Source organism: Microcaecilia unicolor, chromosome 13 (assembly GCF_901765095.1).
Source record: "Microcaecilia unicolor chromosome 13, aMicUni1.1, whole genome shotgun sequence".
Taxonomy (NCBI): Eukaryota; Metazoa; Chordata; class Amphibia; order Gymnophiona; family Siphonopidae; genus Microcaecilia; species Microcaecilia unicolor.
In genome coordinates this window covers 75,453,245-75,479,403 of record NC_044043.1, presented here as the reverse complement: position 1 = coordinate 75,479,403, position 26,159 = coordinate 75,453,245, and the positions used below count along the sequence as shown (strand labels likewise).

General features: G+C 42.8%; 1 protein-coding gene across 1 annotated transcript in view; it reads left to right on the top strand.

Moving 5' to 3' along the window:
• The window catches only part of PANK4 (pantothenate kinase 4), a 116,807-nt gene extending 92,549 nt beyond the window's left edge, over nucleotides 1-24,258 (top strand). Inside the window, 8 exon segments of the mRNA XM_030222401.1 lie at nucleotides 6,011-6,066; nucleotides 10,708-10,757; nucleotides 10,916-11,020; nucleotides 17,749-17,849; nucleotides 20,193-20,261; nucleotides 23,962-24,108; nucleotides 24,110-24,143; nucleotides 24,145-24,258. Of these exon segments, the coding sequence (XP_030078261.1) occupies nucleotides 6,011-6,066; nucleotides 10,708-10,757; nucleotides 10,916-11,020; nucleotides 17,749-17,849; nucleotides 20,193-20,261; nucleotides 23,962-24,108; nucleotides 24,110-24,143; nucleotides 24,145-24,171 (589 nt within the window). The 3' untranslated portion in view covers nucleotides 24,172-24,258.
• The last annotated feature ends 1,901 nt before the right edge of the window (nucleotides 24,259-26,159 follow it).

Below are 26,159 nucleotides of genomic sequence, written 5' to 3'. Positions count from 1 at the left end.
CCCATCCCCGTGGGGAATCTAACCCGTCCCCTCCCGTCCCCACAGGGAATCTTACCCGTCCCTGCCTGTCCCCGCAAGAATTTAACCTGTCCTCACCCACAAGAATTTAATGGTTCATTAAAAAAAATTCCTGTCAGCTCTCTCAGTCTCTGGGTTTGAGCCGCAGCACTGCAGGCAAGGAAGGAACGGAAGCTGGAACACTCTGGTGCGTACATATAAGACTTCTCTGATTCACTGGCACTGTGTGCTAAGAGATCACCACATGCATGCGCCAGTAGGTCAGGTGACATCTGATGCTCATGCTTATGTCAGAGCTGAGGTCTGCGCATCAGCCTGGAAGCAGAGAGGATTAATAGTAATAGTAAATGACAGCAGATAAAAACCGGATCGGTCCATCCAGTCTGCCCAATAGTCACAATCATTATCAATTCATGATTAAATCAACAATGAATGTGATATTATATACTTGATTACGGTCTTTCTGTGGTGTTTCTGGGACATAGACCATAGAAGTCCGCCTGGCCCTATCCTTATGTTCCAACTGCTAGAGTTGCCCTCAAAGCCCACTCCAGCCTATTCATCTTCTCATTTGGGGGACACAGACCGTAAAAGTCTGTCCAGAACTGTCCTCATGTTCCAGCCACTAAAGTTGCTGTCTAAACCCTTTCCAGCCCATCCAAAACCAGATTGCCATTTATGAGACACAGACCATACAGGTCTCCTAGTATCGGCCCTAGTTCATCACAGCCAGAGTCACCATGTAAGTGTTATGCGACACATCCACACACATGCAGCCATTTAAGTTTAGTTTTTTTTAAACTTCCATTTTCTAAATAGAGATCCTCTGTGTTCATCCCATGCCTTTTGAATTTCACCACCATTGTATCTCTACCACCTCCTTAATGGAGGCTTTCTACATCTGTGCTGTTAAAGCAAGGAGGAGGAGACAGCACTCAAAGAACTTGGTACTCGGTAGGTGAGAGGCTGCCGCAAGTGCAGCATACACTTCCAAGGGAACCCCACAGGAACTGCTTCAGTCCCCACGGGATCCCCGTAGAACTGCTTCCGTCCCCGCAGGAATCCCGAAAACCCCGTTCCCGTGCAAGTCTCTAGTTTGGGGTTTAGACTGGCTCAGTTTCTTTCTGTTACCTTCACTTCCAGCCTAGTCAGGACCGGTCCCAGTCGCCCTCACTGCCATTATGGATAAGGGTCTTGATGATAATTTTTTTTTGACCTGGTGATTACCTACTTATTTTAAACTGATGTTTTATATAACAGCTGCCAGACAGAAAAAAACAGAGCCCACATCCTCTGTGCGGTTAGAGCACTAGAGTGCATTTTCAGTGCCTGGACAGGGTGCATGTGGTGTTTCTGAAAGATGGATTTTACAACTATATAAAAATAATATACAGGTGTTACATTAAAATTCAAAATTCCTTACCCTAGAGAAGATTGCATATAGGTTTTCAGAAATATATAAAGATGACAGTTTTTAAACTGCCTTTGGGCCTATATATTTGCATATACCCTATGTTGTCTATTAAAATGTTCTATTATATGTTGTGTTTTCAGTTCAGTTCAATTCTTGTGTACCGGCGCTAATATCCCCTTTCCAGGGTTCAGTGTGGTTTACATTCTAGGCGAGACAAAAGCAGATAGTGTTATTGTGAGGTATGAGAAACATTAGAGACCATTGGTGTAATGCATGAGACTAAAAACATTAACAGAAAGGCTAATGGATGATACTAGGAAGTAGAAGTCATGATGGATTATTATGAAGCAGTCTTTGGGAAGAGAAAGGTCTTCAGCCTCTTCCTGAAGTTGAGGTAACTGTTTTCTATTCTGATGGCAATAGGTAGAGCGTTCCATATTTTGACTCCAAGTACGGGGAATAGAGAGCTGAAAATCTTCTGATTTGAATTGTCTTTTGAAATGGTGATGCTAGCATTAGTTTTTTTGTTTCAATCTGTTAGACCGGACCAGATATAGCGAAACGGTCTTAGCAGTTCAGAGGTGAAGCCCTGTAAGATTTGAAAAACTAAACAAGCAGCTTTGAACCTGAGTCTTTCTGCTATGGGAAGCCAGTGCAGTTTGTTTAGATGAGTTGAAACACGAGTATATTTATTTAATCTATATATTAGCCTAGCAGCTGTATTCTGAATGATTTGCAGTTTTTTCTGATATTAACACTTAATACCAAGAAATCGAACGTTACAGTAATCCAAGTGAGGTAGGACTAACATTTGGACTAGTAGTGCAAAGGCTTTTTGGTCGAAGAATGGTCTGACTAGACGTAGCTGTCTCATTTTGAATAGTATTTTCTTCCATAGCTCATTAATATGGGAAGAGAAGGTGAGTGAAGAATCAAGCAAGACCCCTAATACTCTGGTTTCAAATTCGACTGTAAAGCTTTGACCACTGGACAAAGATATTGATGATGGGACCTGATTTCGGAACCACAGGACCTTGGTTTTTTGCACATTCAGTTTCAGTTTATTGGTCAGAGCCCAGGTGCTAACAGCAGTCATACCATTTGCTACAGACTGAGTTGGATCCTTGTTTGATGCTGTTACTGGTAAGAGAAGCAGGATATCATCCGTATAGGATAATAGTAGTTTATTACGTCCCAGGTGTATTGAGGCTAGGGATGACATAAAGAGGCAGTGGCGTACCGAGGGGGGGCGGTGGGAGCGGTCCGCCCTGGGTGCATGCCGCTGGGGGGGGGTGCCGCGTGCCTGTCGGCTCTTCGTTTCCATGCTTCCTCTGCCCCGGAACAGGTCCTGTTCCGGGGCAGAGGGAGCATGGAAATGAAGAGCCGACAGGCATGCAGCACCCCCCCCCCCCCCCCCAGCGGCGTGCACCCAGGGGGGGTGTTCTTTCACCGGGGGGGTCGCGCTGCAACTGGGGGGTTATTTCGCCGGGGGGGGGGGGGGGCGCTGCACATCGGCGATCCGCCCGGAACGCCACTGTAAAGAGGTTGAACATTGTAAGTAATATACTATTAGAAACACTCTATCACAAAACAGGGAAAATCAAACTTGATAGATAAATATTCAACCCCACTAAGAAGTTTGAAAATAAACAATTAGTTTGTGGGTGTCTCACAGTGCTATGGTGTAGACTCCAACTCGGAAATCTTGAATGATCAATTAATCAAATTGGAACCTCAGAGCTCCTCATAGGGAAAATACAAATGTATTGAAGCCATCCCTATAATCTCAGGAGTCCATTATCAGACGTAAAAAACTCATAATGAATGAGAAAAACGAATGAATTGAAATACTCTTTTCCTCCTTACCTATTTTCAAACTTCTTAGTGGGGAAGTAATATACTATGCCATACTTTGTATTGTATTGTAATTGTCTATTGCTTATGTTGATTTATTCTTACTGTACACCACCTTGAGTGAATTCTTTCAAAAGGCAGTAAATAAATCCTAATAAATAAAATATCTGCAGGTCTTGAGAGAGTTTTCAGAGAAAACTCCTTGTAGAATTTTCCTTTGAAAATATATGCTAGCCATTATAATGTTGGTACATGGAGGCTGATTTTCAGACCATGGGAGTTTAGACTGACTAACTCCCGTGGTCAGCGCTGAGAGACGATATTCAGTGCCAGGCTATTTCTGGTTTAACTTTGGCCGGTCAGACTTTAACCAGTCAAGAAGTGAGTTATGAACTTACTAGCAGTTGAGCCCATAAAAAACGGGCTGGTATTGGCGTTTTCCTTCCTTCCTTCCCCCTCCCCGCGAGGTCGCCACCGCTACCGTTCCCCCCCCCCTCCCCCCGGAGTCGCCACCACCGCCATCCCTCCACCCGGCCCGGGCCCTCTCTCTCTCCGCTACTAAACTTACACATCCATTCGCCGGAACGCAGCACGCACATCAGCTGAGCTGCCGTCGGCCCTTCCTTCTCTGCCTGTGTCCCGCCCTCCTGTGACGTAACATCAGCGAGGGCGGGACACAGGCAGGGAAGGAAGGCCGACGGCAGCTCAGCTGATGTGCGTGCTGCGTTCCGGCGAATGGATGTGTAAGTTTAGTAGCGGAGAGAGGGCCCGGGCCGGGGTGTGTGTGTGGGGGGAGTAACGGTAGTGGCGACCTCGGGTGGGCGGGTGGGGGGGGGAGCGGTATCAACCTCGGCGGCGCAGTTTCCCTCTCTGTCCCGCCCTCGTCATCACGTATTGACGCGGGGCGGGACAGAGAGGGAAGTCTCTACTGCGCATATGCGAGTGAGTCGGTCACTCGCCGTTTATATGTTTGATATTGCTACCTTTTATTTCTACTTTTGTATTAATAAGAGTCTGTCTTGTCTTTGTATTTTTTGTTGAGGATTGTGATTGTATATTGTCCTCCACTCAGAAGTGTAGATGATGCGGGCTGAAATTTTTATAAATAAATAAGTAAGCTGATATTCAGTGATGGCCGGTTAAAGTCACACTGGGCAAAGATATTCCAGGGTTTCATGCGGCCAAATATGACCGCCAAACCTGGCCGGTCTGACTTTGAAAATCTGGAGATAGCCAGTTATATTGCCCAATATAATTAGCTATCTGCTAGCCACTAACTGGTAATATATTCAGCGGTACGTGGCCGGCTACAAGTATCGCTGAATATTGGCGGATAGCCAGTTATCCTGCATTTAACCGGCCAGGTGCCGGTCAATTACGGCTGAATATTGGGGGGATTATGTCTTCATTTACTGTGTACCTGCTTTGAAACGGATATGTTTTAAATATTTTGATTAGCTCATGCCTTCTCAGTAGTAGTTCAAGGCAAGTTACATTCAAGTGCAGAAGTTATTTCCCTGTTGCCTGGAAGACTTACATTCTAAGTCACAAGGTTTGTCAGTGATATTTGAACCCTGTCCCCCCTAGCTCTTAGCCTGCGTGCTCTAATTCTACTCTCCACTCAAAATGAAATCCCCTGGTGTACTAATTGCCTACACTGGGGATGGGATGGGGAACAATTTCAAATTTGCTTTTTTGCATGTAGAAAGTTTTGATAATTGCCCTTTAAGTGTGAATGCACATTTGTCTTCAGGCTGGATGGAAGGTGCTCTTTAAATTCAGATTAACACAGCATCATTAGCATTGATTTGAATACTACTGAGGCTGCGTGGAAGCATTTGTAAAGGAAAATGTTATTCTAACAGAAGTATTTGTGGAATCTAGTGCAATTTTGTTAATTTTGCTTCTTGCTGGCCTCCCACTTAGTCACCTCTCCCCTCTCCAATTGGTTCAAAACTCTGCTGCCCGTCTCGTCTTCCGCCAGGGTCGCTTTACTCATACTACCCCTCTCCTCAAGTCGCTTCACTGGCTCCCTATCCATTTTTGCATCCTGTTCAAGCTTCTTCTACTAACCTATAAATGTACTCACTCTGCTGCTCCCCAGTATCTCTCCACACTCGTCCTTCCCTACACCCCTTCCCGTGCACTCCGCTCCATGGATAAATCCTTCTTATCTGTTCCCTTCTCCACTACTTGCCAACTCTAGACTTCGCGCCTTCTGTCTCGCTGCACCCTACGCCTGGAATAAACTTCCTGAGCCCCTACGTCTTGCCCCATCCTTGGCCACCTTTAAATCTAGACTGTAAGCCCACCTCTTTAACATTGCTTTTGACTCGTAACCACTTATAACCACTCGCCTCCACCTACCCTCCTCTCCTCCTTCCTGTACACATTAATTGATTTGATTTGCTTACTTTATTTTTTGTCTATTAGATTGTAAGCTCTTTGAGCAGGGACTGTCTTTCTTCTATGTTTGTGCAGCGCTGCGTACGCCTTGTAGCGCTATAGCAATGCTAAATAGTAGTAGTAGTAGTAATTACAGAAGAGCTTTTAATTTTCCAGTATACCCACACTGTTTCTTAGAGTCTGTGAAATTCTGGCACCATTTCAGACACCATTCAGAGGCAGGTTTCTCAGTTGCTGTATGGTTTGGGCAGTTTGTGTACATTGGTTGAATGAAATTTAAACAGCTTCCAACATCTCTCTCTCTCTTCTACAATGCAGAGTTCTTGAAACTGATCCAGCATTTGGATTTGAAGAGGCAAAACAAAAATTGCAAGGTATGGAAGAGGGAGTGGGGTAGTTTGGGGTATGTACCCTAGTCTCTCACTTCCCACAAAGAGAGCCAACACTGAGTCTCCAGGGCCAGTTTTCCTTTCTTAGATGGGTTGGTATTTCCTTCCTCATACAGTCAACATCAAAATGAAGCTTCTGCCATCTTTGTTTCATACCCAATACAGCCTTTATACTTTCCAAATCTTCTCGGTTGCATAATCTCAATATGCTCTTTCCGTTATGTGTCTGCAGTCGCAGGATGAATGGAGTTTTGGACTGAGGACCAGGGGTAGCACTGTGCATGATGCCGCTGATTGTGCGGCAGATTAATAGCACAGGTTCCATATTGCTGGATGAATAGATCACACACAGCAGTGTTTTGCTGGCTCAGACAAATGCTGTTAGTTCTTCCTGTGGGTCAACAGTAAAATCAAAAGTAGCTTGAAAAGGCAGAAAATGGTATGGGCCCTAAAGTGGCTGACTGGGGTTAGGAAGTGTTTGAGTGGAAGGCGATAGAGAGTAGTGGTAAATGGAGCACCCCCCCCCCCCCCCCGGAGCGCATTCTTACTAGCATAGGAAGGTGTGGAGCGGGCGGGAGGGCCGATCCGCCCGACTGCACGTCGCTGGGAGCTGCGTCGGCTCCGCTGGTTCCCTGCTCTCTCTGCCCCGGAACGGGAAATAACCTGTTCCGGGGCAGAGGGAGCAGGGAACCAGCAGAGCCGACACCCCCCCAGCGGCGTGCACCCGGGGCGCACCGCCCCCCTTTCCTACGCCACTGGGTTCGGTTCTTGGTCCAGTTCTTTCTAACATTTTTGTAAGCGATATTACTGAAGGGTTATCTGGTAAGGTTTGCCTCTTTGTGGATGATACCAAAATCTGCAATAGGGTTAGACACCCCTGATGGTGTGGATAATATATGGAAGGACTTAGCAAAGTTAGAGGAATGGTCTGGAAATTGGCAGCTTAGATTTAATGCTAGAAAATACAGGGTCATGTTTTTGGGCTGTAAAAACCCAAGGGAATGGTACAGTTTAAGGGGTGAAGAACTTTGTGTACTAAAGAGCAGCGGGATTTGGTGTGATCATATGTTATCTGTCATGTAACGCCTAAGCGCTATGCCTAGCACCCACCAGGGGTTAACCCTTTGGACACTAGAGGGTCTGTCCCAGCACTGACCAGGCCTGCTCATACCTGCGCACGTGCTCTTACACTGGCATACCCTCCACTCACCGCACAGGGTTCCGCGTGCATCTGGGTGACTCTCCCACCCGCATGTTATTTCCACGATGGTTTCTAAAGACACTGGAGCTACAATCCCAGAGGTCCCACAGTTCCTAGAAACACCCACAGAAACAAGATCACAAACCACCAGATTCTTAATCAGCCCAGGACAACAGCGCTAATAAACTAATAGTTGTATTATCAGGAAAAAGAATAGTGAACAGTAAAAAGGTGTAAACAGCAAACAGTAACAGCTAAAAATAACAAGAATCAACATTAAAACTAACTAAATACTGTTTTACTACCTAAGTAGTACCTGGGGAGTTCAGGAAAAATAACTGCTCATAGGGTTTAGAACAGGGTCGCAGTGCAGAGGTCTTCACTCTCCACATTCCCACTTTGAAACTGGGAAATTCCAATTTCCAGCATATTCTGGCTGGATCTTGCACTTCAGGGCTCAGAGCATTAGCACTGAGGGGTTTCTGGCCAATAGCCTTGCAGGTTACTCATCCTCAGGGGTTTCTTTTTTCCTTCAGGGAAGGTAAGCTAAGAAGTAAACAGATCTCTGGTACTTCTATAATGCAGAGGTCGGATGCCACCTGCTGGCCAAACAAGGGAGATTCACTGAAAGAGAAAATATCATAAAATAGTAATACAAATCACAATTATGAAAATCCCCTATTCTGCCACATGATCATCTTAAGGTGGCCAAATAGATAGAAAAGGTGACGACGAAAGCTAGAAGGATGCTTGGGTACATAGGGAGAGGAATGGCTCGTAGGAAAAAGGAGATGATAATGCCCTTGTATAAGACTCTGGTGAAACCTCATTTAGAATATTGTGTACAATTCTGGAGACCGCACCTTCAAAAAGATATAAAAAGGGCAGAGGCAGTCCAGAAGGCGGCTACTAAAATGGTTAGTGGTCTTCGTCATAAAGCGTATGGGGACAGACTTAAAGAGCTCAATTTGTATACTTTGGAAGAAAGGCGGTAAAGGGGAGATATGATAGAGACATTTAAATGCCTATCAGGCTTATTTTCAAAAGAGAAGGGTGCCCATTTTTCAACACAAATTGGGAGATGGGCGTCCTTCTCTCAGGGTCGCCCAAATCTGCATAATCGAAAGCCGATCTTGGCCATCCCCAACTGCTTCCCGTCGCGGGGACGACCAAAGTTCCCGGGGGCGTGTCGGAGGCATAGTGAAGGCGGGACTGGGTCGTGCCTAACAGATGGACATCCTCGAGCGATTATGGAAAGAAGAAGGGCGTCCCTGACGAGCACTTGGCTGACCTAGTCCATTTTTTGTTCTTTAAAATTTTTTATTTATTTAGATTTTGCTCACAAAATCTAATTGGGTGGCAGAGCCGGTGGCGGGAGGCGAGGATGGTGCTGGGCAGACTTATACGGTCTGTGCCAGAGCCGGTGGTGGGAGGGGAGGCGGGGATAGTGCTGGGCAGACTTATACGGTCTGTGCCAGAACCGATGGTGGGAGGCGTGGCTGGTGGTTGGGAGGCGGGGATAGTGCTGGGCAGACTTATACGGTCTGTGCCCTGAAAAGGACAGGTACAAATCAAGGTAAGATACACAAAAAGTAGCACATATGAGTTTATCTTGTTGGGCAGACTGGATGGACCGTGCAGGTCTTTTTCTGCCGTCATCTACTATGTTACCTTTTTCAGTAGTAGCTCAAGGTGAGTTATATTCAGGTACTCTGGATATTTCTCTGTCCCAGGAGGGCTCACAATCTAAGTTTGTACCTGAGGCAATGGAGGGTTAAGTGACTTGCCCAAGATCACAAGGAGCAGCAGTGGGATTTGAACTGGCCACCTCTGGATTGCAAGACTGGTGCTCTAACCACTAGGCCACTCCTCCACTTGTTACAACCAAGCCTCAAAAAGGTGCCCGAACTGACCAGATGACCACCGGAGGGAATCAGGGATGACCTCCCCTGACTCCCCCAGTGGTGACTAACCCCCTCCCACCCTGAAAAAACAACTTTAAAAACTTTTTTTGCCAGCCTCAGATCATACTCAGATCCATTGTAGCAGTATGCAGGTCCCTGGGGGGGAGGGGTGTGTGTGTGTGTGTCAGCGGTGGCATAGCGAAGGCATGGACGTTCTTCTTTCAAACATTTTGGACGTCCTGAACTGCCCCCCACAGGGACGGCCAAATTTCAAGGGAGTGGAGTGGAGGAGTGGCCTAGTGGTTAGAGCACTGGTCTTGCAATCCAGAGGTGGCTGGTTCAAATCCCACTGCTGCTACTTGTGATCCAAAATCTAAATAAATAAATAAATAAAGGGGGTGTCTGAGGCATAGCAAAGGCATGGACATCCTTCTTACAGAAGCATCCACATTTTGGACGTCCTCGACTGCCCATCGCAGGGACGGAGGCATAGCAAAGGCACCTAAAACTTGGACGCCCTTCACCCATACTAAAAAAAAAAAAAAAAATCCTTGACGAGCACTTGGATGTTTTCACCTGGACTTGTGTTTTTTAAGGTTGTAGACGGGTATTATACACGCACGTGTATGAAGCCATCTTTGGCATGCGCAGAACAGCTATACATAACGCTTGGCTGCTCTGCACTGGCTTCCCCTCCTTAGGAAGGAAATTGTGTGCAAATGAGCTAACAGCGAGCAGCTCATTTGCAATTGATTTCCTTCATGCATGCCCGTTCCTTTCCGAATCGCTAAGGGATCGGTAAGAGAAGGGCTTTTTCTGTTCAGTTAGTGCATCAGTTAGTCCACTGCAGTGCCCTCTAGGGTGCCCGGTTGGTGTCCTGGCATGTCAGGGGGACCAGTGCACTACGAATGCTGGCTCCTCCCACAACTAAATGAGTTGGATTTGGTCGCTTTTGAGATGAGCGTCCTCGGTTTCCATTATCGCTGAAAACCGGGGTATGACCATCCCTAAGGTCGACCTAAATGTTGAGATTTGGGCGTCCCCGACCGTATTATTGAAACGAAAGATGGCCGCTCATCTTGTTTTGATAATATGGGCTTCCCCGCCCCTTCGCGGGGACGTCCTGCGAGGACGCCCTCAGGAAAACTTGGGCGCCCCATTCGATTATGCCCCTCCATGTGGCATAAATGCACAGGAGGCAAGTCTTTTTCAGTTGAAAGGAAGCTCTAGAATGAAGGGGCATAGGGTTAAGGTGAAAGGGGATAGACTCAGAAGTAACCTAAGAAAATACTTCTTCACAGAAAGGGTAGTGAATTCGTGGAACGGCCTCCCAGTGTACATAGTAGAGACAAAAACAGCATCTAAATTCAAGAGAGCATGGGACAACTACATAGGATCTCTAAGGGAGTGGTAGGGAGAGTAGATGGCATGGATGGCAGACAGGATAGGTCATATGGTCTTTATTGCCTACATTTTTCTACGTTTCTATGTTCTGAGTCTAATGTTTTATGTCTTTCACAGAGCGACCCTGGCTGGTAGATTCCTACTGTGAGTGGATTGAACGCTTGAAGGTAGGCGGCAGCCTTTTAAGTTGGGACTTTTCTAGTTTTATATATGACCTGTGGTAGCCCTTAGCTACTCCTTTTGAAGGTGAAAATTAACATAATTAAAAAAAATAATAATCAGTTGTTTCAGACGAAACTGTGTGTGACCTGCTTTTGTCTTGCAGGGACCACCTCACAACTGTGCCTTAATTTTCGTAGACAACAGTGGAATAGACATCATTTTGGGAGTGTTTCCTTTCGTCCGAGAGCTCCTGACCCGAGGTACTGAGGTACTGTACTTCTGTTCTCTGTTATGTGTTTCAGGAAGAAGCTGGCCTGACATCAACTGGCTGGCAACCCCAACCCCCCCTTCCAAAGCTGCCTGCAATACATCTGTAAACCAAATCAAACCCATCAGAAATATAGCCAGTCCTGAATTTATACAATGCCCACTTCATTCCTTAGTTTTGTTCTGGGCATACTCATTCTGCTTTTGTCATGTAACGCCTGAGCACTACCCCTAGCACCTACTTGGGGTAATCCTGTGACCACCTGGAGGGTCCTACCCAGCACTGCCCAGTCATACCTGCACCTGTGCACGTGCACCTACACTGGCATACCCTCCACCCACCTTCTGGGTCCCACTTGCCTCTGGGCGAGTCTTCCACCCACAAGTTATTTCCCCGGTGATTTCTAGTGATACTGGGGCCTCAGTCCTTGGGGGTCGCACAGTTTTCAAAAAACCACTCACAGACCGAGAAGACAAACTGCCAGGATTCTTTGTCAGTCCAGGACAACAGAACTAATAAACTAATAGGTTTATTATCAAAAGGTAGAACAATGAACAGTAAAAGTGGTAAACAGCAAACACAAGCAGGTAAAATAACAAGGACGCTATATTAAAGCTAACTAAACACTTTTTTTACTACCTAAGCAGTACCTGGAGAGATCAGGAAAAGAAACTGCTCACAGGAATGGAACAGGGCCTCAGCACAGAGGTCTACTCCCTCCACAGTCCTAACTCTGAGATTGAATTCTAGAACACTCTGGGCTAGGTTTTTAGCTTTAGGGCCAATCAGGGCACGGAGCATTAGCATTAAGGGTGTTTTGCCATGACATTGCAGGTTACTTTTCCCCTCAGAGGTTTTCCTCTGTTCCTTTGGGGAAAGTAAGCTAAAAAAAAACAAACAAACCAGATCTCTGCTACAGCTATAATGTAGTGGTGAAGCACCACTTGCTGGCCAATCAAAGGGAATGCACTGAAGGGAAGAACGGTGTCCTAGGGCAACATTACAAATCACAAGCATGAAAGTCCCCTGTTTTGCCACAGCTTTGTCTGTGCAGAATTTCAGGACTACAAAGATTAGCAGTTTCCCTGCTGTACTAGAGCAGTTCGAAGTCCTGGTTGAAAATTTAGTATGTAAAATATCCTATTCCGAAGATGGCATAAGAACATAAATGTTGCCATACTGGGAAAGACTAAAGGTCCATCAAGCCCAGAATCCTGTTTCCAATAATGGCCAACCCAGGTCACAAGTACCTGGCAAGATCACAAAACAGTAAAATAGATTTTATGCTGCTTATCCTAGAAATAAGCAGTGGATGTTCCCCTAGTCCATCTTAATAATGGCTTATGGACTTTTCTTTTAGAAAGTTATCCAAACCTTTTTTTAAACCCTGATAAGCTAACTGCTTTTATCAAATTTTCTGGCAATAAATACCAAACATTCTATTTGCTTTCTTAGCTGCCACTGCACACTGAGCAGAGGGTTTCAAAAGTATCATCAATGATGACACCTAGATCCTTTTCCTTGTCAGTGACTCCTAATGTGGAACCTTGAATCACGTAGCTATAGTTCAGGTTCCTCTTTCCCACATGCATCACTTTGCACTTGCTCACATTAAATGTCGTCTTCCATTTGGATGCCCAGTCTCGTAAGGTCCTCTTGCAATTTTTCACGATCTTCTTGTGATTTAACAGCTTTGAATAACTTTGTGTCATCAGCAAATTTAATTACCTTACTAGTTATTCCCATCTCTAGGTCATTTATAAACATGTTAAAAAGCAGCGGTCCCAGCACAGACCCCTGGGGAACCCCAGTATCTACCCTTCTCCATTGAGAATACTGACAATTTAACCCTACTCTCCGTTTTCTCTTTTAACCAGTTTTTAATCCACCATTGGACATTATCTCCGATTCCTTGACCCTCTAATTTCCTCAGGAGTCTTTCATGAGGTACTTTGTCAAATGCCGTTTGAAAATCCAGATGCACAATATCAACTGGCTGGCTCACCTTTATCCATATGTTTGTTCACCCCTTCAAAGAAATGTAGTAGTAGATTGGTGAGGCAAGATTTCCCTTCACTAAATCCATATTGGTTTTGTCTCATTAATCCATACTTATGTATATGCTCTGTAATTTTGTTTTTTTTAGACTTGACAGAACCAAGTAGTTTCAGGCCCAAAACAAACATTCCACTTTTCACTAAGCTGATTGAGGCTCTGGTGAGTGGTCAGTTGTCTGACTTTTTGGATATGCAGAAAATAATGCATCATTCTTACATTGGTTTTAGAAACCTGCACAGTACTGAGTCACTATTAGTGTCCTTGGTTTCTAAGATTAGAGATGCTATGAGTAAGGGTAACCTGGTAATACTGTTGCAGTTCAGTATATCAGCTATATTTAACACTGTGATCCGTGATATCCTATTATATAAGCTGAGTGAACTTGGTCTATCAGGTACTGTGTTGGGTTAGTTCCGCAAATTTTTAGTGGAAAGATCATATTCAGTAAAGGAGAATAAACTTTCACATACTTGGATTCCCACTTGCGGGGTATCTCAGGGTTTTGCACTTCCCCTCTGCTTTTTAATCTTTTTATATGTTTTTTAAAATACAATTTCCTTTGAACAGGATGTAAGCCTTTTTTCATACGCTGATGATATTTTTCTTCTTATAACAACAGGTTCCTTGTCTGTGCCCTTTAGATCATCTAAAATTTCAGCATGTATTGCAAAGCTTAATAACTGGGCTGTTTCTCACAGGCTTAAATTGAATGCGTCGAAAACTAACATTCTTTGGTTTATCAGGGATGCTATGATGACTGTCAGGATGTCATATCTTAAGTGCTGGAGAAGTATTGCCTGTTCAGTAAAATGTTTGGGGGGAATATCTTTAGACTATGCTGTCTCTTTTGATACACACATAATCTTTGCAGAAAAGTTTTTTTTTTAAATTCTTTATGATTTATAATTTTTTATTATTTTATATATACTTATACAGATAAATACAACTGCAAAGTGTAATACAGCCACAATTGTAATAACTTTACAAACTTAGGAAAAAGAAAAACTTTTGTTCAATTATTTATATAACATTGGCTTCCTTAGACCACAATGTAAAGGTTAGGGGGGGTAGGAATTAGTGAAGTGTATTACACAATATCACACTTTAAACAAGAAAAAAAAGTGACACCGTTATTCCCTTACTTCTTATCTCTAAGCTTGTTTAGTATCTAAGAAGTTCTGAAGCTGATCAGGCATATAATATATATATTTTGTTTGATTTATCCTGATAACACATTTACAAGGATAAGCAAGAAGGAAGAAACCTCCCATTTCCAAAATTTTTGACCTCATTGACAGAAATTTTTTCCTTTTTTCCTGTGTTATTTTAGTCACATCAGGATAGAGCCAGATCTTCTGGCCTACAAACATGCGGTTGGTTGATTTAAAATAAAGTCTCATTACTGCATTTAAGTCCTGCTGGAAAACAAAAGAGACTATCAACGTTCCTCTTTCCATCGCGTTTGTAATTGATTGTTCCAGAATGGCTGTGACATTTTGTAAGTCTACTGAGTCTTCTCCCTCTACTTTGTTCATTGTATTTGAAATGTAATAAATTTTATTCAAAGGAGGAAATATTTCTTGGGGAAAATTCAAATTTTCTTTCAAAAATCTGCAAAACATATCATTTGGAGAGACTCCCAACATTCTAGGAAAATTTAATAGTCGAAGGTTTAACCTCCTATTATAGTTCTCCATTTGTTCCATTTTTCTTCTAATCTCAATACTATCTTTAATCACAGCCACTTTGAATTGTTCCATTTTTCTTCTAATCTCAATACTATCTTTAATCACAGCCACTTTGAATTCTTCCATTTGCTTAGAGTCTGTCTGTAAGGCCTCAATTTTCTTTGAAAAATCCCGGTTAGCTACTTCCATAGAGTTCTTCACTTCTTGTACCGATAAATTTAATGTTACCTCATCAGAAGATTGTTTCAGGGTTCTTTCAATTTCTAATAACTTCAGCCAGATCCGACTTAGATTCACCTCCGTCTCTCCTGCAACTTCTGATCTCCCCGTCAGGTCGAGCTCCCCTCTGGGCTCTTCAGAATCACCCTTTCCGGGTCCTGGAGGAAACCCCGTTCGACTAGCGAGAGTTGCCGGGCAAGGAGAAGTTATAGAGCATAGCGGGGAAAGAGATGTTTCTATGTCCAGCGGGAGAGCCGCTTCACCGGTTCCCCCCGCTAAGGACTCCGCTCCGCTAATGCGGGAAACCGCGGGGAAGAAGCGCTCCAAGCCTGTCCTCGCCGGAGTGGATGAAGGTAGGGGAACTCCCCGGATCGTCCCTTTACGTTTTGTATGCGGCATTCTAACAGGAATATCTATTTAGTCAGCAGGGAAGGGAGGAGACCGCTTCAAACACAACCGCTCACGGCGCCATCTTGACACGCCCTCCTTTTAAATTCTTTATAAGTTGAGAGCTATTTGTTTCTTTTTTTTTTTTTACAAAGATTATTTTCCTAGACTGACCAAACAACTAATTTGCCACAATGCTGACTACTCTGGGTTATCAACCAAGAATTCTAAAAAGTTACAGCTATTATAGAATTGCAGCTAAACTGATTTGTAGATAGTCAAAATATTCTCATGCTACCCCATTATTGGTATTCCTTCATTGGCTGCCAATTCGTGCTCACATTGATTTCAAATTGTCTTGCCATGTATTTAAGATTCTACTTGGTCTTACTTCCATACTTATTGTCAGTTTAGTTTCTTTGGTGAATAAGAATCACACTTGAAGATCCTTAGACCATATTTAATAAATTTCCTGTCTTTTAAATGTACATCTTTAAAAGAAAAACTTGAATCTTCTTTCTCTTTTTAAACAGGAAATTTCAAAAAGCCCATCTTTTGGGATAATATCTAACTTGATTAGTACATCATTTAAAAATAAATTTACTCAAAGGGGCCCTTTTACTAAAGGACATTAGGGCTACTGCCGTGTTGGCGTGCAGCACATTGGGCCTACTGCGGGGCTACTGCAGGAGTCTGGCAGTAGTCCCGGCCTCTGCTGCGCACAACTACGGCGCTAGAAAGTACATTTTTATTTTCTAGCACCAGGGGCTTACTCAGCAGTAATCAGGCAGACCAAATGCCCGGTTACCACCAAGTGAGTGAGGGAGCCCATACCGCCTCCTAAATGGGTGGCGATATGGGCTTCCCTGTTTCACTTACCGCAGGGCCAAAAAGGAGAAGCAAGAAAAACCCTCTGCGGAACACCAAAGAAAAGCCACACAGAGGGCAACAAACTGACTTCCAGCCTGGGAGAGAATGCTCAAAAGTTTTTTATTTAAAGGCACCAGAGAAATGACCCAAAACGGGCCATGTTTCAGTGGATGCAGCTGCCTGCCTCAGGGTTCACAAGAAAAACCTATCTATGTCTATGTAAACAGAATTTGAATTTCTGGCCTTTTGTTAATACTTGCAGCTTCTGGTTTCTATAAAGTAAATAAGTTATTTTCATTCTTTCTCTGTTTTTCTGCCTGTTTGAGAGGGATGGGGTAAAAAAACAAAAAAGAAGTAGCACCAGTTTTCATACGTTAAGACTCCAAACTAACTGTGGTGTTTCCCTGAATTTGCATACTTACTCGTCTTCCCCAAGTGGCACTTTGTGCAAGTGTCGGAACTAAGAAAGTGCTGCAATTCTTTTGCACAGAATAATCAAAGTTTTAACTTTTAGGAAAGAAGTGATCTTTCCTTTCCTAAGCATGTCTCTTTCTAGCAGTTGTCCTTTAGTTCGTGACTAGGAGGCTGAGAAGAGACAAGATAACAAATACCAATGAGAGGATCAGTTTCTCTGGTTTTATTGCCAACAAGGTAGACATCCGGACCTGATGTCTTACCCTTTCTAACCTGAAGCGTGCTGTTGTGTAGAAGAGTTTGAGGTACTGCTCTAATAGATTAATTAATTTAATAAAACTTTTATAGCCTACCCTTTCGACTGAATGATCGTACAGCGCGGGTTACAATGTTAAAAATTCAAAATTATCAAGAACAAACAATTCTATTCGTAAAAAATATCCACATTCTTAGTTAAGATATACATCCCATAACACAATCACATTCCAGATGTGCCATAATATTCTGTAAAAGGCCAGGTTTTCAATTGCTTTCACTAAGTCGTATAATCTCACAGGAAGTTTATTCCAAAGAGCAGGCACCACCCCTGAGGAGCACTGTGACCGTGATTAGAGGGAAGAAGCTGCAAGTCATGGACATATTTAAAATGCATCAGTCTTTTAGAAGAGCCACTCAAATTATTCTTCAAATGCACAGGTCCTATCCCATGCAGAACTGACTCTCATCTTTCACTGTTAAATCATTGCTCTGAGCAGTTACTTAAGGTCCTTTCCAGCTGGTGTCTCCTTTTGTGATTTCTGTAACATTAAGTGGGTGGCCTCCATTTAGTTGCTTGCTGGTAGGTGATCACATTGCAGACTAAACAATATTGCCTTCCACACAGAGACCCAAGATCAAATGGGCACTAAACTTTTTCTCCCTCTACTTTCCTAGGGCTGATTCCTGGCGGGAGGCAGCATGGGACAAGGGCTGCTGTTTTGAGAATAGAAGACAACCTGACATCTCCCTTCCCTTCACCCCAAATGTGAAACAGACTGGGTAGAATGAAATGGTAGTATTGAATATTATTTACTGACTGCTTTTATTCTGCAGGTTATATTGGCTTGTAACTCGGGTCCTGCACTGAATGATGTGACTTACAATGAATCTCTGATCGTCACAGAGCGGATAGCTGCAATGGATCCAGTCATAAGGTAGGTGGCGCCTTGTGCTTTACTTTCTTAAGATCCATCACAGTATAGGAATACAGTATTTGAAATATGAAGTCTCTGGGGCCATCCCAGAATATTTTCTTGGTTCCTCAGGAATCAAAACGTCAGTCTGTTCAATAGAGATGTCATTCAAAAGGCAAAAAAGAGCCCAAATTCCTCCCAATGTAGTTTGCTTTTGTTGGTCTCAGCGTAACTGTGTTCAAAATTTCCCAAGTCGACTACTAGGGATTTGCAGGTTATAGAAAGGTGTGTCCAGTTCTCCACTGATAAGCAGGAAGTAATCCGGCACATAGTGCCAGGACGGAACAGTTTGAGCATGCATGCATAGCCCTTCCCACAAGGCGGCAGCCTTCTCAGTTCCCCATTTTGCTGCTGGTTTATTTTTTTTCCCCTACTCTGCTCAACAGATGTGAAAACAAAGCTCTCCCAAATTTTCAGAAGTTTACTCTTGTTTAGACATTGTCTTCAGTTAAAAAAAAAATTATTATTCATCTTTCCTGTTAGTGTTTTAGCCGTGTCCAGCATGGAATTAAATCCAGAAACGTTGATGCCATGTCTGATCTGTTTGGGCTCAGGTCATAATCAAGCTGAATGTAAGCACTATATGAAAGCACCTCCACAATCTCAAAATGATTGTCTTCATGAACATCACGAGGAGTGAGATCAGCGATCAGTTTTGTGTGGAGGTTGACGGTTCTGCATATTTAAGTCAATCACAACTCCACTTATGGTTTATTAACTTTTCGTTGTTCGTGGTTCAGTGGACATCTTATGAAGATACCATATAGACGTGTTTCAAGTCTCTTCTGAGACCATTTTCTCCCCCCCCCCCTAAACACACCCACCCAATACCAGAGCTTTCTACCTACTATCTATGTCTGTTTAGGATAGTGGGGGAGATGTCTCAGGTCTAGATGTTTCTCAAGATATGCTGGATGTTTCTAGGCTATTGAAGATACTTATTGAGGACACTGTAGGTCACACATTCCCTGGATCATAAGACTTTGTACACTTATATTTCCAAAGGTAGAAATTGTTTTCTGGATGCTATCATTTTCACTATTTCCTGGTAGACCTATGTTTCTCTTGTGAGGCCTTAGATATTTCTTGGCTAGGAGGTGGAGTGTTGTTTCCTTGAATGCTATATCTTGTCACGATTTACTTGCTTATGTGCCATGAAATTTGAGGGCACTAAGTTCATATTTTCATGATCCCCAGGAGCTCCAGAACTACCTTGTTAATAAAAGAGGGATTTGATTTTGGTATGGTGTGAAGTTGACATGGGTATGAAGATGACAATAGAGTTTGCATATATGTGATTGTCACATTATGCTCTTTTTCTAAATTCCTTTTTTTTTCTTTCTTTCCTTTTCTTGGATCCTTCCGTACTGAGATCTTCTAATAGTGCATTACAGAGCAAATGTACAAATGTTTTTCCTTATGGATCTGGTCTAGTATTCCGAAGCAAGATATTCTTTATTTAGTCCTTGCTTTTTTGTTTTTTAATAAATGGGTTCTGGTTTTTTTTTTTCTTTCTTTAACTTCTCATTAGTCCTATGCATCTGTGTGTTACCTTCGACCCCCAGAGAGACTTGGCATTCCAGTGGCAAAGCAAATAGTTATCCTTCTAACCACTCCAATCATCATAGTTCTTTTGAAATCTGCTTCACTCAGTAGTATATGCAAGGCAGCAAATTGGTTGTGTCTTCATATTTTCACTTCATGATGTTGCTTAGATCAGTGCTTGACAGGCAGTGTATTTAGTTGAGTAGTACTGACTAACCTGTCTTTGTCATCTCTGTAACTCTTACTTCATTGTCTGATTGGGTTGCTATTCAGCAATGGTCAGATTAATCTATAAAGCTGAATGGTCCCAGTTGATGTGCCTGATGGCCTTCTCCATTGATAAGCAGAATAACATGCTTACCTGCAATAGGTACCCTCTATAGAGAGTAGGATAATTGGTTGCAGACCATCCCACATCCCGGAGAGTTGCATTCCTCCTTGAGCTATGGAAACTGATTGAGGGGTAGAGCAGACCCTTGTGTATGGGAAAGGCCTCATATGCTCAGAAGTTTACACTAGCTCTGAAGATTTTGGAGAACTATTCTGTTTAGGGCAACCATGTTACGAAGTTACCCACTTGTGAGCCTAATTATATCCTGCATGTAGAGAACACCTTTTTACAGGTAAGAACTTTGCTTTACCACAAAGATCTTTAAATCCTTGTCCATATAAAAAGATCTGTTTTACTTGCATCTGTTGTGTACTTTTTCAAAAATGATTTTAATTGAAAATTGTTTGAATGAAGCCTTCTCTTTGCAGGTCCGCACTTGAGGAGGACAAACTCACCTTAGTACAGACTGGTTGTAGTTCCCCTTGTCTAGATTTAAGGTAAGGATGACGGGAAAGGGAGGAAAAAGACTGGGTGTTGACTGGAATTTGCGGAGCAAATGACCAAGGCCCTGATCCTCCAACAATTAGGATTTTTATAAGCTCTGATAATCTGGACAGAGGAATTTGTTCAGTTTTTGCATTTTGGCAGGACTGAGTGATTGTTGACATTGATAATAAACCTGGGGTTAGCCATATGTAATTTTAGTGCAAGTTACCCCAGTAAACATTAGCAGAGCTTCACCAGATTCTGGTTATTTTCAGTAGGTGATGTGTAAGAGCATGGTGTACCTTTCCCCTTTGCCTCTTATTTTGGTTCTGATTGATGGAATCCAGTTTGTTCTGCCTCTAGACAGACAGATTGAACTAGCCCTTAAGCACTTTTGTCACACCTTGGAAAGCACTTACTGCCGGATTCTATATATCACGCCTTAATTGCCAAGCAGACATCAAAGTGTTTTCAATAACATTGCACATAACTTAATTGGTTAGCTAATCAGCACCTTCAATTGGATGTTAAGCTATTATCAACACTAATTGGCATTAATTAAGATTTACGCGCAGAAATCCCTAAGCGTATTCTGCAACGTGGTGCATGTCAATTCTAAGTTGCATATGTTCAGCCTGTTAGTTTTTATGATAGCTCCATATTAACCTCTTTTTCTCCTGTACACGCCTACATATAGTGACCGCGTTCCGTACACTACCACAAGAAATACTAAAAGCATACAGATCCCTTCAAACTGCATGCTTTTAGTATTTCTTGTGGCATAGAACGCGGTCACTATATGTAGGCGTGTACAGGAAAAAAAGGGGTTAATGTGGAGCTATCATAAAAACTAACAGGCTGAATGTACCAATTCAGATCAAGACGACTGTAACCCATACTGGCCACTGTTAGAAAGAAGATGCTGGGCTCAGATATCTAGAAGAGCCCAAAAAGAAGTAGATCCAGATTCTCATAGCTCACTGCAAGACCCCTGAGGCAGGCGTTGTTGACGCCGAAACACGACCCGTGTCGGGTCTGATCTTAATAAAGGGCTCCTGTTGTCTCAGTCTTGAAGGCCCAGCTGTGCTTTTTTTCTTTTGTTTGCTATTTGTGTATAGTGTTCTTGCCTCTCTGGTTACTGTATATAATGGCCATGACTAAATTGGTCGTGTGGAGAGGCACTCAGCATATTTCTATATACCACACGGAAATTTAAGCCTATTCTATAATATTTGGCGTACTTTAGAGGTTTTTTTTCTGTTGCGGAATTTCAGGTGCCAGTTATAGGATCTAGACCCAAACTATTATAACTTACAGATACTGCATTGGAGCTACTGGAGAGGGAGTGGAGCATATGCTTTTTGTTTGTTTCAACATGGAGTGAAGAATGATAGGGGGACAGTGTTTTGGTACATGGTCCAGCTGGCCCTTTACAAGACAGTGGGCCCAAGTTAGGGTCTGCTATCTTTGCATTGCTCTGACCTGGAATGCAGTTCCCAGCTGCAGCTGTGCAAAAATTAAATTTATTGTAGGATTCACTAAACCACAGGTTAGTGAACCCCACAGTAAAATTTCTTGTAGTAACATAGCGTGTTTGTGTGTTCTTTTACTGAATATTAGTAAATAGGCCCCTAAGTTTGTACTTGAGGCCAGGGAGAAATCAATGACTTGCCCAAGGTCACAAGGAGCATCAGTGGGAGAAGTGGCATTAGAATCCTGACTTCCAGGTTTGCAGCTCTGTGTTCTCCATTCCAAGGAGTTAAGTATTTTCCTTTTGGGAGGAAGGGGAAACCAATTGGATGCAACAAAGGGTGGGAAATTTTATTTTCTTCACTTTTTCCGTTTTAGTGTATACTTTTCCCATTACTTTTACCCCTCCAAAAATTCCTCTTTTCCTCTCATCTGTTTTTGTCTTTTTCTAATCTTCATTTACTTTCTGCTCCTTTCCCCTTTCAATCAGGTACTTCTCTTTCGGTCACCTCTTTCATCTTTCCATCCCTTTTCAGTCTCTTGCTGAACCTTCTGTCTACTCATTTCTGCTACCGTATGTCTGTTTTACTGGAACCTCAGTGGTAAGCAGAAGGTGGCACAAGACACGATGAATCTGGTTCGCTCCCATCACTAGCTGAGGCTCTTGAAAGATGAGATGAATTGGGATGATAGGCAGAGGGGAGGTCAGGCTGGTAGCAATCAAGACCAGCAGAAAGGAGGAGAAGAGTCAAATGGGCAGCTGTCATGGTGAGAGGGAAGAATTAGCCCATAGGTAGTTTTGGTTGCTAAGGGAAGGAGAGTCTCATGCTAGCAGTGACTGAGGTTGATGAGTTAGACTAACTGAGGGAAGAAAAAGGGGTGAAAACTGGACATTTGGACATTGTACTGCAATTCTGTACCTATACTACTCATGTGTTCCATCAATATACAGTGAACCTCGGTTTTCGTTGACTTCGGTTTTTCGTCGAATTTGTTTGCGAAAAATTTGTCGCGGTTTTTGTCCGTTGCCTCGGATTTTGTCGGCGTGCCCACGCTGCTAATTTTGCGTTCTCCTGTGGCCTCGTTATTGCCTCGGTTTTCGTTGGTTTCGGATTTCGCCGATTATTTTCGGACGGATTATCGACGAAAACCGAGGTTTCACTGTATCTGCAATTGGCTCCTTGGCTACATGGTATGCTACATTGTAGAAAAGTACTAGCATCATATCTGTTATTTGAATGTACTAATGCATTCTTATTACTTGTTTTTTGGTATTATGCTGACATCATATTATATCTGTTATTTGAATGTTCTTCCATTCTGTCTATTATGGTATTGTTTGTATTGTACTGACATTTATTGTATTTCTGTTTCTATGGTTGTTCTTGCAGTACTGTTAAATGTGTATATTTCTGATATTGTTTCATGGAATCCTATTATTAGGTTTCAATTTGCTGTTTTAAGTTGACCTCATTTATTGTATTGTTACATTTTGGTCATTTACAATTGTTATGCTGTTAACAGAATTTAAATTTTATGTTGAACTGTACTTGCCGTTCATGGCCTTGGGTGAATCTCTTCATAAAGGGGTCCTTTTATTATGGTGCGCTGAAAAATTGCCTGTGGTATTGTAGGCACAGGTTTTGGTCACACGCAGATACATTTTTCAGTTTGGCTGTAAAAAAATGCCTTTTTTCAAAATTTTTGCCGAAAATGGACATGCGACAAAATAAAATGGCATGCGTCCATTTTGGGTCTGAGACCTTACTGTCAGCCACTGACTTAGCGGTAAGGTCCTCTCACATAACCGTGCGGTAATCTCCTTCGTTTGTCAAGTCGGAATTACGCCCGATTTCGCCGCACACCAGAAAATAAAATATATTTTCTGGCATTTGCAAAAAATGAAAGTACTGCATGGGCCCACACGGTAGCCAGGTGGTAACTCCGAATTGGTGTGCGTGGGCGTCGCTTAGGTACCTATGCGGCTTAGTAAAAGGGCCCCCAAAAGCAAAGACCTGCAGACCTTGCCATGGTAGTAGAATTACACCACACTATGGGAGTGGGAGAAAAGACTCCTGCCCATTGATCTCTGGCCTTGTCTTTGCTTTTCTACCATGAGGATCTCCAGGGGCTACGAATGATACCTAGCTAGTTGGAATGCAGAATAGGAAAAGTTTAACGAGGCGTTTCATAGATCATTCTCTGATTCTAAGCTCTGCTCTCGTATCCTTCACTTCACAGTCGCTGGACAAAGCCTTGCCACGCTGGTGGGGAAAGGAACACAGACCTGGTGATCATCGAGGGCATGGGTCGTGCCATCCCCACCAACTACTATGCGGTCCTGCAGTGCGAAAGCCTGAAACTGGCTGTCATAAGAACTCATGGCTGGCGACAGGCTAGGCGGCAAGCTGTTCAGTGTGGTTTTTTAAGTATGAAATGCCACCAAAATGATAGCCCAGGACCACCACAATGGACTTTTTGCACTAGTTTTACTTTGTCACATGTAAAAAAAGAAATGTATTTTTATTACAACAGAGGAAAAAAGTTAAAAAATGAACTTCTGTATTTATATTGTGCTTTTGGAGAAAAGCCATAAAAGTTCCTACATATATATATAAAAAAAAAAATATATATATATATATATAAATATGTATATCATTCATATTATTTTAACACTGCAGTATTTGTGATGCAAGAATTTTGTTTTCTTTTGGCATAGCATGACAATCATTTAAAATATGGAATGCCAATTAAACCACTTTTTAAGTAATTCTCCCTTCTGTGGCAGTCTGTGCAAATGACATTGTTTTTTCAATAATATAATATAGTAACGAAGATGATGGCAGATAACCTGTATGGTCCATTTAGTCTGCCCAACAAGATAATCTCATTGCTTATGGTATGATATGGTATTATATATAAGACATAACAAGAATAGCCATACCTGGTCACACCGATGGTCCATCTAGCCCAGTATCTGCTTTCACCGGTGGCCAAGCCAGGTCACAAGTACCTGGCAGAAAACCCAATTAGTAACAACATTCCATGCTACCAATCTCAGGGGCAAGCAGTGGCTTTCCCATGTCCATCTGAATAACAGATTATAGGATTGGTAGCATAGAATGATGCTACAAATTGGGTTTCTGCCAGGTACTTGTGATCTTGAACTGGCCACTGCTAGAACAGCCAGGATCCTGGGCTAGATGGACCATTGGTCTGACCAGATATGGCTGTTCTTATGACTTTTTCTCAGGAACTTGTCCAACCTTTTGTAAAACCCAGATATGCTAACCGCTGTTACCAAATCTCCCGGCAACGATGTTCCAGAGCTAGCTATTCTTTGAGTTGAAAAGATATTTCCTCCTATTTGCTTTAAAAGTATTTCCTTGTAATTCATTGACTGTCCCCTGGTCTTTTACTTTTGAAAGAGTGAAAACTCGATTCAATTCTACCCATTCTGCACCACTCAGGATTTTATAGACCTCAGTCTTATCCCCCTCAGCTGTCTCTTTTACCAAGCTGAAGAGCCCTAACCTCTTTAGCCTTCCTCATATGGGAGGAGTTCCATCCCCTTTGTTATTTTGGTCAGTCTTCTTTGAACCTTTTCTAATTTGCAATATATTTTTTGAGATACGGTGACCATAATTGAGTGCAATACTCAAGGTGAGGTCTCAGAGGTGGAATAATAATCTTGGTCTTATTTTGCATCCCTTTCCTAATAATTCCTACCATCCTGTTTGCTTTTTTGGCTGCTATCACACAGGGCCGCGTCTTAGCAGGTGCGGGGCCCTATGCAGACCAATTTGGTGGGGGCCCATCCTAGCCCCGCCCCACCACCAGCTCCACCCCATTGATAAGATTATTCAATTTTTAGAAAATTTTTTATTTATGAAATTTCAAATAAAGACAATGAAGCTAAACTTGTACAGAAAAACTGATTGAAATAATAAGCACAATGCTATCATGAAACCCCCCCTCCCAGAAATTATTCAGTTCAAGTCCACTACAATTAGTAGTTCCAATTCTCATAACCCGGGGGGTCGAAGTGCGGACACACAATCTCTCCACTGCAAAACACTATACACAATCTTGTGCAAAAACACACTCATAACCTTACCAACCATAACTGCACTAATTCCAAGGACAGGACGAGCTACAACCTTATGCGTGGAAAGACAGAACTGTAATTACACCAGGCTCTAAAACACCAATACACTACCTAGTGAAAAAAAACCAACAAAACAAAAAGGGCTGCAAATACTACACGCTTAGCAGGATACTGCACCTTGATCACACATGAAAAACACGACAGCAGATATGACACAAGGAACTAGAAATTTAAAAAAAAATATGAAGGCAAAATACTGAACTGGAAGTTACCTCAAGAAGTCAGACTCAGAATGCAGCAGCAATACTAGAAACTTGAAACTTACATGCAC